General features: G+C 46.5%; 1 protein-coding gene and 1 long non-coding RNA gene across 4 annotated transcripts in view; one reads left to right on the top strand and one right to left on the bottom strand.

The window, feature by feature from the left end:
- GALNT6 (polypeptide N-acetylgalactosaminyltransferase 6) overlaps positions 1-15,623 on the bottom strand; it is a 61,622-nt gene that overhangs the window by 8,030 nt on the left and 37,969 nt on the right. For all 3 annotated transcript variants that reach the window (XM_083599258.1, XM_083599257.1, XM_083599259.1), the window contains exons 4-8: positions 12,533-12,682; positions 10,057-10,291; positions 5,007-5,124; positions 1,993-2,193; positions 65-196 (exon numbers count right to left, since the gene is read on the bottom strand). In XM_083599258.1, coding sequence (XP_083455384.1) covers positions 65-196; positions 1,993-2,193; positions 5,007-5,124; positions 10,057-10,291; positions 12,533-12,682 — 836 coding nt within the window. The remainder of the gene's footprint in view (positions 1-64; positions 197-1,992; positions 2,194-5,006; positions 5,125-10,056; positions 10,292-12,532; positions 12,683-15,623) is intronic.
- LOC310756043 lies at positions 5,093-6,350 on the top strand. The gene is made up of 2 exons (XR_014544679.1): positions 5,093-5,142; positions 5,633-6,350. It is a non-coding gene; the product is annotated as an uncharacterized lncRNA (long non-coding RNA).

The following is a 15,623-nucleotide window of genomic DNA, read 5'->3' on the forward strand; positions in this document are numbered from 1 at the left end:
TGCTCCTTTGCTGTGACCCAGAAAGAACTCTCTCATGCAATGAACACCCCAAACCCACACTTACAGCTCCGTAAAACGCAGGCGTAAGGTCTGGGATGAAGATCTCGGGATAAATGGTCTGTAGGTACCAGGTGAAGTTCTTGCAATGTAACCGCTCCTTCAGCTCAAGCCTCTCAGCGAGGTCTCCATACGTTTTCTGACAAGGCACAGCATGGTTTGTTTGTTTTTAAAGTATCACTTCATAAAAAGGAGACACTATCACTGCCCATTATGAAAACAAACAATTCCTTACTTAATTTTTTTATTTGCTCAAGACAGCGGTCAGCAAACGTTTTCAGCAGGGGGCCGGTCCACTGTCCTTCGGACCTTGTGGGGGGCCGGACTATATTTTTTGGGAAAAAATGAACTAATTCCTATGCCCCTCAAATAACCCAGAGATGCATTTTAAATAAAAGGACACATTCTACTCATGTAAAAACACGCTGATTCCTGGACCGTCCGTGGGACAGATTTAGAAGGCGATTGGGCCGCATCCGGCCCCTGGGCCTTAGCTTGCCTACCCATGGCTTAAGATGCGAGAAGAGCTGTCTTAAGCATATGCGGCGCTGGGGTGGAAAGATCCGCCACGCCCCCCCAGTTGCCCAATCCCAGGCATGCAGGAGGACGGAGCCGGCTGGCGTCTCGCTGGTTCGGTCTCGTCCGAACTCGCAGCGCAGAGCTGGCCGCAGGAGAAGAGCCCACCGCGGAGCTCTGACCGATGGGCAGGCTCTTCCCCGGACTCAACTCTCGGCCCCTGGACTCTTGGCCTGGCGCCCGAGAGCCCAGCGCCCGGGTGCCCCGCACCCTAGCACCTATGGGTAGGACGGCCCAGGATGTGAGCTTAAATCCAAGATAGGCCTCAGCCCTGGGAGCTGCATCCAGGCTTAGTCTCAGTGGCGTAGCGTGGGTTGTCAGCACCCGGGGCAAGGCAAGTAATTTGCGCCCCCTAACCCGGGGATTTTAGCAGGGGGCAGAGAGCTGCGAGTGTGAGCGCGCCCTCCCCAGATGTTGTGCCCGGTGCGGCCGGCCCCCCTGCACCCCCCACACTATGCCACTGCTTAGTCTGCAAAGGCTTAGAAGGGCCCCACGCTCCTTTCCTTTCTAGACTTCTGGAGGTTCTTGAGGGTAAGTTGCCTCCAACTGCCACGACCTGGCAAGGCCCCAGCAGATCTCTCCCTGCTCCCCAGCCTATGGCTGGGCACTCCAGAGGTGAGAGAGGGGCAAGTCTCAGTCACCCAACCGCTGAAACAGTGGAACGGTCTTCCTTGAGAGGTTGGACTCTCCTTCCTTGGAGGTTTTTTAAGCAAAGGTTGGATGGCCAGCTGTCATGGATGCTTTTGCTGAGGTTCCTGTATTGTAGGGGGTTGGACTAGATGACCCTTGGGGTCCCTTCCACCTCTACAATTCTATGCTTCTATGAAATGCCCATGCAGACATACCTTGGGTTACAGACGCTTTAGGTTGCACAATTTCGGGTTGCGCACCATGCACCCGAAAGTACTGGAACAGGTTACTTCCGGGTTTCAGTGCTTGCACATGCGCTAAATCGTGCTTTGCGCATGTGTAGAAGTGCTGAATCGCAACTCGCGTGTGTGCAGATGTGGTGCTGTGGGTTGCGAACGTGCTTCCTGCACGGATCACGTTCGCAACCCGAGCGTCCACTGTACAGTGCTTTTTCCTGCCTTGGTGAGGCTCCCTACAGCTGAATCAGCTCTACATACAGAAATGAGAAGACGCTATGCAACAACTCTGAATCAGACCTCCCCAAACTGTTGTCCTCAAGATGTTTGGACTCCAGCGCCCATCAACCCCGATCATAGACTCTGCTAGCTGGGGCTGATGGAACTTGCAGTCCAAAAACCGAGGAAGGCTGCTCTAAATACATGCTTGAAAACAAGGGATGGGCGCTCCTGATCCTTCAGAGTGACCTTTAGGGGAAATTGGCTTACATACCTCTCTAGCCATCTGGGAGGCCTGCTGGTTCCTTCTGTAGAAGATCTCCTTGTAGTCGTCCATCCAGACTTCCGCCAGACGCACCTGGTTCCTGGAGATGACTTGAGTTCCTTTGGGGAAGGTGTGGGGACTCTTGGAACGGAACACGTGGCCAACCACGGAGCAGGGGATGATCTCCAGCTGGCCACCACACTGCCAAACCTGCAGAAAAGATATGCCCCCCATGCCAACAGAAAGCCTTAAGTAAAGAATTTGAGCCTGCCTGGGCCAAGGTGTGAAATCTGTGGCGATCTTTTATGCCTTTCTCTTCTTTAAGGCAGAGAATCAGCATCACAATCATTAGGAAGCTGCCTTATATGGCACTGGTCCATCTACTTTAGTATTGTCTACACTGAAATAGCAGCTTTGGAACGGTAGCATGGAGAAAATGTTTGACACTACCTCTCTCGCTCTGTACCATGCTTGAAAGTCCAGGCACCAAAGCTGCTGTTGTTTAGAGCAGTAATGGGGAACCAGTAGCCTTCCGGACACTGGTCAACTCCCGCTAGTCATCAAATCATTGAATTGTGGAGTTGGAAGGGACCCCGGGGTCATCTACTCCAACCCCATGCATTGAAGGAATCTCAACATGACAGATGGCTATCCAACCTCTGCTTAAAGTCCTCTAAAGAAGGGGAGTCCACCAACTCTTGTGTGAGTCCCAAATGGTCAGGAGTGATGGGAATCAGAGTTAAATATCTGGAGGTCCACAGGTTCCTCATCACAACTTTAAAAAGCAAGCTATCATTTGTTCTGTCATATGTGGTGGACTTGTAAAAGGGTAAAAGAGTATTGGGAAATAATTTGTAATGAATTGAAAAAGTGTTTAAAAGTACTCCCGCCAAAAAACAACAACACAGAAATCCTTTTTGTTGGGAATAATTCAGATGGAAATTCCCAGGAGTCAAAAAAGGCTATTTATGTGTGCCACTACTTCTGCCCGTGTTTTGTTGGCCCTAAATTGGAAAACGAGTGAGGTCCCAACTGAAGAAGAATGGCAACTTAAACTGATGGAATACACGCAGCTGGCAGACTTAAGTTACAGAATAAGAGCACAAGAAGAATATACATTTAAAGAAGATTGGAAAATGTTTACTGAATATATGAGTGAAAGTTGTGTACATTTGAAAATGCTGGCAGCATTAAGATATATTCAACAGTGTAAATAAGTTTTGATGGATGTAATAATGGGATACTGAATGGTTTAGTTTATGTAAAATATGCAGGGATCTATGGCATGCAAATTGAACAATGGAAGGAGAAGAAGGGAAGTCATTGATATTTTAAGGTTGTTCAAATGAATATTCTAAAATGCAAAATAGAAAAAATAAAAATTATACAAAAAAACAAATTAGCAAATTGAAACACAAATTATGCGTTTCACATATCATCTTCCCTTGCGTCACGACCATGAATGCTGAGATTCAGGTACAGAAAGGTCCTGTCAGCAAGATTCAGAGAGCTCCAACAGCACCAGAGTCTGAGGAGCAGAAATCCCGAGATCATCCTCTTCCCCATCAGCCCCTTCAAAGGAGCCTAGGCCCCACACCCAGAGCTGGTGACCCCAGTGAGGAGCTAAAGGGCCTCTTCACCAACCCAAGGATTCCTTATACCCCAAAGCACGCATTCCAATCTGGTACAGATGAAACTAGGCCCTACCTTGGGACCTACTTAGAGGTAATCTGGACTTTGCTACTTTGAGATTTGTCTAGCTAGCAACCAGGGATGGGTGAACATCACTAGGGTGATATAAGCAGCTGCAACCATGCTTAATGTCGCTGCAACAGAACATGTTGCAGCTACTTGCTCCCTTCTGCTAGTTGGCTTTGGGCACATTATAGACCTGAGTATAACACTGAAGGCACGACCAGGCATTTCTGTGGGTGTGCATTGGCAGTCCTGGACAGGAGATCCCTGGCTCTCTAAGAAACTTCTATACCCACTCCTGATTTTCCTTGCAGCCACAGGGTGGCACTCCAAACAGCTTTTAGCCTTCGAAAGCTGCTTTTCAGACAGGGCCCTTTTGAAAATTAACATTTATGCTCGTAAAACCACCATAAAGAGCACCCACGTGATCCACTAAAGCTTTTCATTGCAATAATGAAAGAAAACACACTTCTCCTCCTTTAAAAGTATTTCAGTTATTTCCTTTACTTTATATACCCATATCTAATCTGTAGATTTATCCCAGATTTTCTTACATTTTCCTAGTAATTCTAAGGGAGCATAACTCTTTCAATAATGTGTAGTTGTCACACTTGCTGTGAGCAAATTCAGAACCACATTGCTGCTTGAACATATCCTTTATCAATAGAAATTGAAGCTATATACATGGTTAGAACTGCTACTTATGCAGGATGCATGTTTTATCGCAACAGGAACGACCCTCTCTTCCCCACCCCTTTTTCTCCATGGAGGAAGAGTCTGGAAGATTTTGCTTCCAGCTTTGGTTAACTACACCTTCCCTGTGCCATCCAAGTCCGACAAACAATGATTAATCTTAACTATGGTTTATTTGAAACAAGCCAACTTTGAAACTGTGGTTTATGAAGCTGGCTTATTTCAACAAATCACAGGTATCATCAACCACAGGTTTAGGGTTTGGGCGCAATGTTAAATTATGGTTAATTGAAACCTGAAAAAAGACACTCCAGGGGAGGGAAGTGAGCCCAGGGGGAGACGAGACTTGCTCACGTCACAATCCTTTAGTTTTGATTTTTTTCCCTTTAAAGCAGCAAGACAACCCAACCCTAATGGCAACACATTACAAAGCAAACGATGGAATGTTATTTCTCATCCTCTCCCTGGGATTGCCTTGTTGGAGAGCTGGTGATTGATTGATTGATTGATTGGTTGGTTGGTTGATTGATTGATGAATGAATGCTTCCCTGTGCTGCAAATTTGGTATAGTTGGAAAATATGCCGGGCCAGCCATAGCTGTACTGCAATTAGGATATTGTACCTTTCCTTCTTACCCGAAAGGACATCTCCACGTTTTCCCCACCCCAGATTTCCATCTGATCATCGTAAGAGCCGATGTGCTCAAAATAGGACTTGGAAATGGCAAAGAGTCCGCCGGCAAATGTGGGAGTCCTGCAAAAAGGGAGAATTGTGAGGATGTTATTCAAATCCCAGCAAGAGAAATACTTAGCGAAAGGGAAACTTCAGCATCAATCAGTGCTCAAGATCCTCTCTGAAATTCCTAGTTTGATCTTTAGGGTATATAGACTTGTTCCTTACACCGTCTGGGAGCTGCATGCATCAATTTCAGGCAAGCAGGTTCTGCCCACTCCAGAAGACCATCATTACAGGAGATCAGATCTGTGGCGAGGGGCCAAGGCTTTTCTTGCAATATCCCTGAGGCTCTGAGAGAAGATTCAGGCAATTCTGCAAGGGGCATTCATTTAGGCTAGCTTTCTGAGGAGTGACCTGTCGGTCCTTCTTTTTGCTGTTCTGTTGAATTAGGTTTTTAAAAAAGAAATTTATGCATATGGATTTTGTATGTGTTTGAGAGGTGCATTTGCTTATGATTGCTTATATCAAGGTCCCAGTAGTCTGCCGTCCCGAAATCTAACTACGCCCACAACTGATGCTCTTACAGACTGCTGATCTGATCCTTGGAACTGTATTTTGAAAGTATTAAAACCAGGTTTTAAGCTATGCAACAGGAAGAATAAACATGTATTAAATAAAACAGAACAAGAAGAACATGTGAGAACAAGGGTCAATAGGACTAAGAGAACATCAAAGGCCTAGAAGAAGGGACAGTTGACACCATTGCCCATCCATTGCTTCCATCACAGCTGCTGCTGTAAATCTCAAGGAAGTGCAATCCATCTAGATGCCCAAAATGTTCTTCAGGAATTACTGGGTAGAAAATCATGGCTGGAGAGTGTGCAAAGTGTGTAGGGTTATTTTCCAACATGGTCCTTGAAGAATCATTTTAAAAACCCTGCACTTTTCATGCAACTTTTCCAGTCACCACTACCTTCCAAACTTTTAAAAACCAATATATTTTTGTTGTATGCTATTTTGTCGTATGCTATTTTACTTGGAGTCCTGCTGTCAAATAGATGTGAGGAGTGGACAAGTTGATTGAATATTGTAGGAATCAGTATAAACAAATACATAGCTTAGTAGGTCTCGAGGAAATCTAGCAGAGTTGAAATAGATAGGGTATTTAATAGAGAACAAATTGGGTGATTAAAAAGTTGTGGATTACGCAGAGTAGTGGAAAAGCAAAGGAACCAGGAAAAGTGTGGAAGAGAAATCATATGGTATATGTATATATGCTGAAATATGTATATATGCTGAAACAATTTTTTTTTTTAAAAATCCTTCCAGTAGAAGCTTAGAGACCAACTAAGTTAGTTATTGGTATGAGCTTTATTTACTGTATTTGGTACAAAGTTGTAAGTGGGACAGGGGAAGGGGGGAGGGAGGGGAGGGGGTTAAATATGCTCTCTGTTCCCATTTTTGAAAATGCAAATAATTGAAAAATAAGATTTGAGGATTTAAATGTTTTAAACAGTAGAAGCTGACTGGTGTGCCGCACATATGCGCACCCACACCCACCCACCCTAGAAATTCCAAACTTTTCATTCAAACTGAAACTATGAAGAGCATAAACTTTCATACACTTATTTTACTTCCAAAAGTGCATAGAGCCCAAGACATGGCGTTGTATCCAATTTCAGCCATGCTCAGAGCAGACCCACTGCAATTAATGGACATGGCTGGCGTAGGTCCCTTCATTTCAATAAGTCTACTCTTGAGAAATGGACGCGGGTGGCGATGTGGGTTAAACCACAGATCCTAGGACTTGCCGATCAGAAGGTTGGCGGTTCAAATCCCCGCAACGGGGTGAACTCCCGTTGCTCGGTCCCAGCTCCTACCAACCTAGGAGTTCGAAAGCGCGTCAAAGTGCAAGTAGATAAATAGGTACCGCTCCGGCGGGAAGGGAAACGGCGCTTCTGTGCACTGCTCTTGTTTGCCAGAAGCGGCTTGGTCCTGCTGGCCACATGACCTGGAAGCTGTATGCCGGCTCCCTCGGCCAATAAAGCGAGATGAGCGCCGCAACCCCAGAGTCGGTCACGACTGGACCTAGTGGTCAGGGGTCCCTTTACCTTTTTAGTCTTGAGAAAACCAGCAGCAACCAAGCCCAGATGTGTTGAAGGAGAGGGAGAGCTAAGGAGGAGAATGTGAGGCAGGCCTTGGCTGATCACATCAGAAGCAGCAGGAACAGCCCCAGTGCTTAGGATGGCGCTCAGTCACTAGGAACTTTGAGGCAGAGCCTTTTGGAGGCAGACAAGCCCTTCATTCAGCCTCAGGTATCATTACGATAAATGCATATTGCCAAGCCAAATTTGAGAGCACTTGGGGACGAAGCTTTTCAGTCTGCCCTGCTCCTTTCGCAAGAGGCATTTCTTTCTTTCTTTTTAAAAAAGAGAGAAATGGAGACCGGAGTCGAAAACTTGCTTCAACAAGGTCCCCCCGCCCCTCCTGAAACACAGCTCTGTTCTTACCAAGGCGAGCAGCGCAGATTAAGAGCCGCTGACAAGCCAAGCTGCCAGCCTCTCTCCCTCTCAGAATATGCAGCAGCAACAAAAAGGAGTCCCTGAGCCCCTTTCATTGGGGGCAGAACAGCCTCCCGTCTGACCTCTGCACAAAGAGGAGCTGTACTTGAGGCCAAAAGGAACAGGGGTTTTGTCTCGCTGGTGCAATGGCAAGGGCCGGAGGGCCGGTATTAAATGTCTTCCACTTGATGAATTCAAGGTCATTTCGAGCTTTAAGAGGTTGGGATACTGGTTACCTTAATGACTCTGCAGCTGCCCACTGCCAAAACAGACAAGAGGCTGGCAGGCTTTGAAAAGAGAAAGGAATAAACCTTGGCTCTTTCATGTCATGGCCTTCATTATCCTGGCTTTTGTACTGCAAAAAGGAGGGAAGGGGAGGGGGAGTCCTGGCATTGTGTCTCATAAAGAACTTCTGAGTATACCAAGTGGTTTATAATCCTTATATCCCAAGGAAGCGCCAGGAGGTAGATCACATTAATTTATATTTTTCTAACGGGGGTGGTGGTACGCTAAGGGGGTATCTACAACACAAAGTTATATTGTTGGACTTCAGCTCCCAGCAGCTCCAGCTGGCTTGGCCAATAGTCAGGGATGATGGGAGATGAAGTCCATGGGTCCTCATTCCAGCATCTCAAGCCTGGCACCCACATGCAAATTCATCTCTAGATGACTGCAGTATCAAAGGATGACTTGTGTGTATGAATGGGCCCACTGCACCATAGCTGTCAACTTACAGATTTGAAAATAAGGGACTAGCAGCCTCGAAAATAAGGGATCAGCAGCCAAAATAAGGGATTTTAGTCAACCAGCAGCCAAACGAAACCTCAAGCAGTGGTTCCCACAGCGCAGCAACCCAGCAAAGGGGATGCAGCAAGGAAAACCACTGTCACCTCTCCGCTGGGAAGCGCTGAGCAAAGGCGAGTCCCCAGGCAATGCGGCCGATTTGATCGGCACAAGGCATGCAAGCTCCACCCCCCAGTTGTTCTTAGACTCCTTATTCGGTGAGCAACACAGCCAAGCAACACAGTTGGAGCCTCCCTCCTCCCTGGCCGGCAGGGAGGGAGGGAGGGAGAGGAGCTGTTTCCTTTGAAACCCGGGAAATTTAAGGGACATCATCAATAAGGGACAGCAGCGGGACACGGCACGAGGATAAGGGACTTTCCCGCCAAATAAGGGACGGTTGACAGCTATGCACTGCACAGAAAGAAATGATTTCATCTTTATACCCTCAAACACATTGCTTTTCAGTGGCGTCTGTTCCCACACTAAACTGCAGGCATCCAAGCCGGACAAAGGTTTCATCATAAGGTGCTTGGAAAAATTAAGAGTGATGTGCAAACACAGCTGACCCAGATCTCAGGGGTCATTTACACCAAAGGTTGCCTCAGCCACTAGAAGAATTACTGGGTATAAACCTGCATATCTGTGCAAGAGGTTTTCCCCACACACCCATTTATCATGTTCCGAATTGTTCTCAAAGCCACTCCACTTCTGCGTACCAGAATTCCTTTGCTATTTTGTTTGCAAGGTCACTTATAGGTTGGAATACATGGAGGGACAAGAAGGACTGAGAAGCTCCTGATTCTGCCTGTGATTGCTGGTTTTCTTTTGGCTCAATTCCACCGCCGAATGTCTTAAACTTTTTTATCCCACGGTAGCTGGCTTATTGAAAAACCAACTGGAAAAAAGTGGCTTTTCCAAATCACCATCAAACCATTGTTTGAAAAATAAAACGCCTGTGAATAAAACTAGTTCCGAAGGAAAGAAAAAACACACTTTCGAAGTTTTGAATTCTGACATTCGGTTATTACCTCAAACCTCACAGTGCTACAGTGTTGTATCATTTAGCTGTTATTTTGTAGTTGGGGTTTTGTGGGAGAATAGGTCCAACCAACCCACTACAACTGGCCATGCTCTCCCTATCTCCTACAGGACAGCCAAGAGGTGGAAAGAAAGAAAGAGAGAGAGAGAGAGAGAGAGAGAGAGAGAGAGAGAGAGAGAGAGAGTTGGTGGGATTACAGCACCAAACAGAGGGTGCCTGGAAAACTCTGTTGCTAGCTCTCACACAACTAAAATGAAGCAAGAAGGATGCTTATTCTACCCATCATCACAAACAACGCAAAGACACCGTTTTAGGAGAGGCTTTCCTCTCCTTTTCCACTTCATGACTCTTCTAAGATGACACCTCCCATTTGCAGTTTTTGTGAGTGCCTTAAACCACCACAACATCAGTTGCATTCCTGTCTGATTGAGGCATTTGGATAAATAAAAAAAGAAACCTTTTAATTGATCCAACAAATGAAGCCAAACAAACATTACTAAATTTTATCAGGGCTACGCGGTTAGTGTGTGGGTTTTGGAGCAGATTACACTGTGATCCGCAGAGGTTTATTTAACAGTGAGTGGCATCAAAAGGTCTATCAAAAAGGAGCTTTCATCATGGACCTACTTGATGGGATAAGTCTCGTCTTTCCTTCTCTGCTTCTCATGCTGAGGGATGGACTCCCATCCAAAAGTCAGGCTCCAGTCGAAGTTGCCCCGGCTGTGCTGCTTTCCATACTGAATTGGCTTGGAAAACTCAAAAGTGTTCAAGTCAATGGTGGTGATATCTGGACTGACCACAGCAGTGGGTTCCTCAGCAATGCGCGATAAGAGAGGCTCCAACCAGCCATGGAAACATTCACCTAAGAAGAGAGAAGGAGAAATGGATGGCATCATCTGATGTTGTCTCTATGCAAGCTTTGATTTCCCCGGGTCATTTCAGCCTTGCGAATCCTTTCGCAATTCCTTCCCCTGGACCTCATCTTCTTGACATTGTAACAGCCACTTCTTCTCTCTTCCACCTGCTCCTTGTCCCCCAAGGAGAAAATGGCAGCTTCCGATCACCTTACCATGCAGAAGCAATTTTTATTAAAATGTCCGCTGCCTAGCAGTCTCCCACACTATTATAGATGCCCAGAACTGGAAAACTCCAAATAACTGGATGCTAATATCAGGGCTCTCCATGTCTTCTCATACTTCTAATTTCATAGCCTGGAACTGATTTACGTTCTGGAATAACCATTTCAGGGTCCAAAAATATTGTGCAGAGCCACTGTGAAAATGCACATTGGCCTCTGGTGGTAACATCGAGAAAACATTCCAATGCAATACATTAAAGCACTAGTTTTCTACTAGCGGGTTGGGACCCGCTGGTGAGTTGCAGACTGATCCAAGGTGGGTCTCAAGAGGAGCATTATCACCATTAAATACATAGTAAAAAGAAAGAAAGAAAAAGAAATGGGTCCCCAAATACATTTTTGGGTTAAACATGTGACCCTCCAGAGGTTGTTCGACTCCAGTTCCCATCAGCCCCAGCCAACGCAGACAATGGCTAGGGATGATGGGAGTTGTAGTCCATTGTGAGACCATAACACCATGAGGCCATCCTGCTGTATCTGTGTGGAGGCTTCCTTGAGTTCCTTCAACAAAATTCAGGCCAGCCAGAAAGGGTCTGGAACTATGACAGACCCCACACTGGCTGCCCCCATTTGTTCCACCAAGTTCTGCTGCTATGCACTGGGGGGAGGATAAACCTCCTTCCTTTTGGCTTTCACTTTTTATCCTCCTTCAAAAATACACTATTCTGCTATTGATGCAATAGCCAGGGCATGCACAAATAAATTGCGTCCCAAAGAAAGCCACACTTTGTGCGAATAGAAAGAAAGAGACTTTCTAAGACTTTCTCTAAGACTTTTAACTCAAGCCCTTAACTCGAGCTTTTGTGAATATAATAGCTGCCAAATGATAGAGATAAAATACTGCGGCTGATAAAAGCTAATAAAAGACTGATAAAAATAATAAAAGCCGCATCAGCTGATGCGGAGCTCAAGTCGACGCTACCACTAACGGTGCCATCTTGGAAGTCAATCCTTCTGCAGTGTTGGATGGCAGGTTGAGAGGAGTTCCCTACCAGGACAGACTTTGCTCGTGTGCTCAAGACATCGATTCCATAAAACATATTTTGTTGCACTGTGCAAAATATGAGCAAGCCAGGGCTGAACTGATACTACCCTTGCCGGTACCTTTCCTGGGAAAATCAGAGGCTCACTATGTCAGGTTCCTACTGGAAGTCCGGACAAACGCTAGAATATTAGCAGTGGCAAAGTTTTTATCGGTGGTTGCAAGGACCAATGATCCCTATATTCTAAACAAAATGCTTGTTTAACTTGGAGGTAGGCTGTATGAATTGTGTATTGCTTTGTAATGATTTATTGGGTCTCTGGACCATAATAAAGATTGATGATGATGAGAAAGAGAGAATGAAAACATGCATGCCATTTTCATAACGCACAGCACGCGGCTGTATCCTATTGTGCCTTCCATGAGCAGAACATTACCAAATCAGGATTCCTCACTCTCGCCCCCAATAAAAGAGTATATGCACGCAAGCATGTAAGTCTCTTGACTTCTCTACCTTTGGATCAGCCAGTTGATGCCATGTATGTGTGAGTGAGCCCTTTGGACCTCACATCATCTCCTAACGCACAGTCCTGCTGAGCAGAGTCTGCCCACACTTTCAGCTGCCAACCACGTTGATGCACCCGTACAGAGAAACCACGTTGTTCTTCTGCACTCGATCACTGGCAACTGACCTTGTGAAGCAGCTCAGGTTCAGAAGGACAGCACCTGAGGCAATGGCCAGACTCATATCTGTGATGTTTGATCTGCCGCAGCTCATTCACGCATGCAGCTCACGATCGGATGCTGCCGTTAGCAGTAGTTTGCAAACTAGCTTCAATGGTATAGCAAGCAAACCATGTGCACCGAACTGTGTGTGTGCTGGCTTTGCGAAGCAAGACAGAATTGCCAGCCTTGGCAATATTTTGCCTCTAGAAGCCCCACATCGAGGACTGAGCTCGCCAACAGAGAGAGTTGCGACTTACAGTGAGCATCTAGGAAAGTGAGCACGTCTCCCGTGGCAGCGCTGGCCCCCAGCAACCGGGCAGTGATCAAGCCCTTCCTTTCCAGCTGCCGGACGACCTTCACTATCTGCAGTTGCTTCACATAGCTGTCCAACTCGTCTTTCAAGTAGTCTGGAACAGAGGGTATCAAGTGTTAGAGGGGCACAGTGCTCAAACGCCTGGCAACTGTGTGGAAAAGGAATGATGCAAAAGGTGAGATTCGTTCCGAGCACAATTTTAAAACCTTTTTGTAAAAAAGCTGCTTAACGTATCCTTCCCCCCCCTTCACAACATATTAAAAACCAATAAGTGGTCATGGATTCGGACTGCAATAAGCAGGGCAAGGAGAAGAGAGGAAGAGGATGGAGACAGGAATGGGGAGGGCAGGAGTGGAGAAACTTCTGCAGTTTGGGGGGGCACATTTCCTTCTGGGCGCAGGGCACCAAGGGCAAAAGCATCTGGAGCAATGGATGTCAAATCTAACAGGAGTTTGGATTTGATATCCCGCTTTATCACTACCTGAAGGAGTCTCAAAGCGGCTCACAACCTCCTTTCCCTTCCTCCCCCACAACAAACACTCTGTGAGGTGAGTGGGGCTAAGAGACTTCAGAGAAGTGTGACTAGCCCAAGGTCACCCAGCAGCTGCATGTGGAGGAGCGGGGAAGTGAACCTGGTTCACCAGATTACGAGTCCACCGCTCTTAACCACTACACCACACTGGCTCTAAAATAAATAAATTATATTTATACCCTGCCCTCCCTGGCCAAAGCCGGGCTCAGGGTGGCTAACACCAATAAAATCACAGTAAAAACATAATAGGGGGAAAAGAGAGGGGGAACCCCAATTTAAAATACAGGGTAAAATGCAATTTAAAATGCAGCCTCATTTTAAAATAGCTGATAAATCAAGACCATAAGAGGAGGGAAACATAAGGGTCAGACCAAGTCCAAACCAAAGGCCAGGCGGAACAGCTCTGTCTTGCAGGCCCTTTGTACAGGGATGTATGGAGTGTTAGGGGAGGGATATGGTTTTAACTCTTGTTTCCAACGTATTTGCAGTTTTTTGTGTTTCTTACTATCCCCAATGTAAACCTTGAGAGGGTTGTTTAGAAGGCATCCCTTAGAATCCAGGCCTAGCCCTTCTCTGGGCACTTAGCTCACTGCCAGGTGTGGCGCATGGCAGGAAGCGGTTCAAGTCACTGTGGTGAGACACGTCCTGCTTTTGCTCTTCTGCCGCAACGGGTTTTGAGACAAACTTGAAAAGCAGCTGCACGGAAGAGACCACTTGAAACAGCATCCGCAGGAACAGGCAGCGCAGTACCAAGAAAAACAACGGCTGTGAAATGGAGGCAACTGCCATATACCGTATTTTTCGCCCTATAGGATGCACTTTTTCCCCTCCAAAAATGAAGGGGAAATGTGTGTGCGTCCTATGGGGCAAATGCAGGCTTCGCGCAGCTCTCTGCAAGCAGCGGGAGCCGACGCTGGGCTCCCGCTGCTTGCGGAGAGTTGCCTGCATGCTGAAGCCTGCGCGCGCTGAGCTCAGCGTGCCCAGGCTTCGCGCAGCTCTCAGCAAGCTGTGGGAGCCGGCGCTGGGCTCCCAAGGCTTGCAGAGAGCTGCCTGTTCTGGGGGCTGGGGTCGGGGGAAGCTCGGGCTTCCCCCGCCCCAGCCCCGCGCCTGGGGGAAAAATAATTTTTCCCCTTTATTTCCCCCCCAAAAAACTAGGTGCGCCTTATGGGACGGTGCGTCCTATAGGGTGAAAAATACGGTAAATGGTAGCTGTGCTAGCCTGTTGCAGTAACTCTCTCTCTCTCTCTCTCTCTCTCACACACACACACACTCCTCCCCTCCCTCCAAACAACAGCTAAAGGTGCTTCCAGATGACCTATTTATTGAACATTCATTCTGCTTTGTTTGCAGGGAGGCTAGATGACATTAAATCAAATTAAGTGTCCCAACCTGTTTCCTACTGCATTTCCCCATCACTTTTCTGAGCACAGAAAGGCTGATCTTTTGAGGAACGGGTTTGTTGCGCAAGACCTACCAGTCAATTATAGTTGCACAACCTGAATTGGCCAGTTATGCGGTTGAGTCTCACCTGAAAATAGCAACAGTCTGGAAGTGCACCAAGCACTTGGTGATACTTAATAAACAACTTCCATCAGCCAGGATAGTCTGTGGTCAGGGAAGATGGAAGTTGTAGTCCACAATATCTGGAGGGGACAATTTTGGTTACCCCTGGACTAGATGTAGCATCCAAATGTTTTGGATGGAAGAACCAGCAAAAACCCAAAACAGAACAGAACAAAATCCACAAGGAAGTGGAAACTATTTGATGTGTGCAAGTGTTAAGCATACAATTCTGATACTCTGGGTCACCTAATTTAGTGTAGCACAAGGTTCAGAAGGCAACAGAAGTCTTGCACCAACAACAGTTGACATGCTGAACAGGCATTTAATTTTTCTCCCCACTGACCACAGAGATTTAGGGCCAAACACCTATCATTTCCGTGCCCAGGCATACCATGCTGGCCAATACTTGCATGCATTCTTAACCTTCCCAGAAGCCATGCTCAGATGGAAATTAAGGAACACTCCCAGCAGACCATTTGCTTTGGAGATGGTGAGCGCACTGTATACCTGCTCAAAGGCCCAAACAGAAGTGATGGCATTTTCTAAAAGAAGGAAGGAAGGAAGGAAGGAAGGAAGGAAGGAAGAGCTAAGCAGGTATTAGGGGAGTAGAATTCCAAGCATAAGAGATGGACAGAGATTAAAGATTTGCTGCCTTCAGTCTGTCATTATTTTGCAGGAGGGACTCAAGCACAAACTAGTACTTTAGATTTGAGCAGCTAAAGTGGATTAAAGGGCTCTGTCACTACCCCAGCGCAACAAATCCAGTACAAAAGGGGACTTTTGCAGTTAGGAAAGTAATGGGGAATGCGCGGAGAAGTGTGGGATGAACAGATGAATGGTAAAACATATCAAACACCCCACAAGCAAATCAGTGTGAACAGAAAACAAATATTACTTGACGTATGACTGCTCTGCAAACAAATCAGAACAAATGTTCAAT

Source organism: Podarcis filfolensis (assembly GCF_964270895.1).
Source record: "Podarcis filfolensis genome assembly, chromosome: 2".
Taxonomy (NCBI): Eukaryota; Metazoa; Chordata; class Lepidosauria; order Squamata; family Lacertidae; genus Podarcis; species Podarcis filfolensis.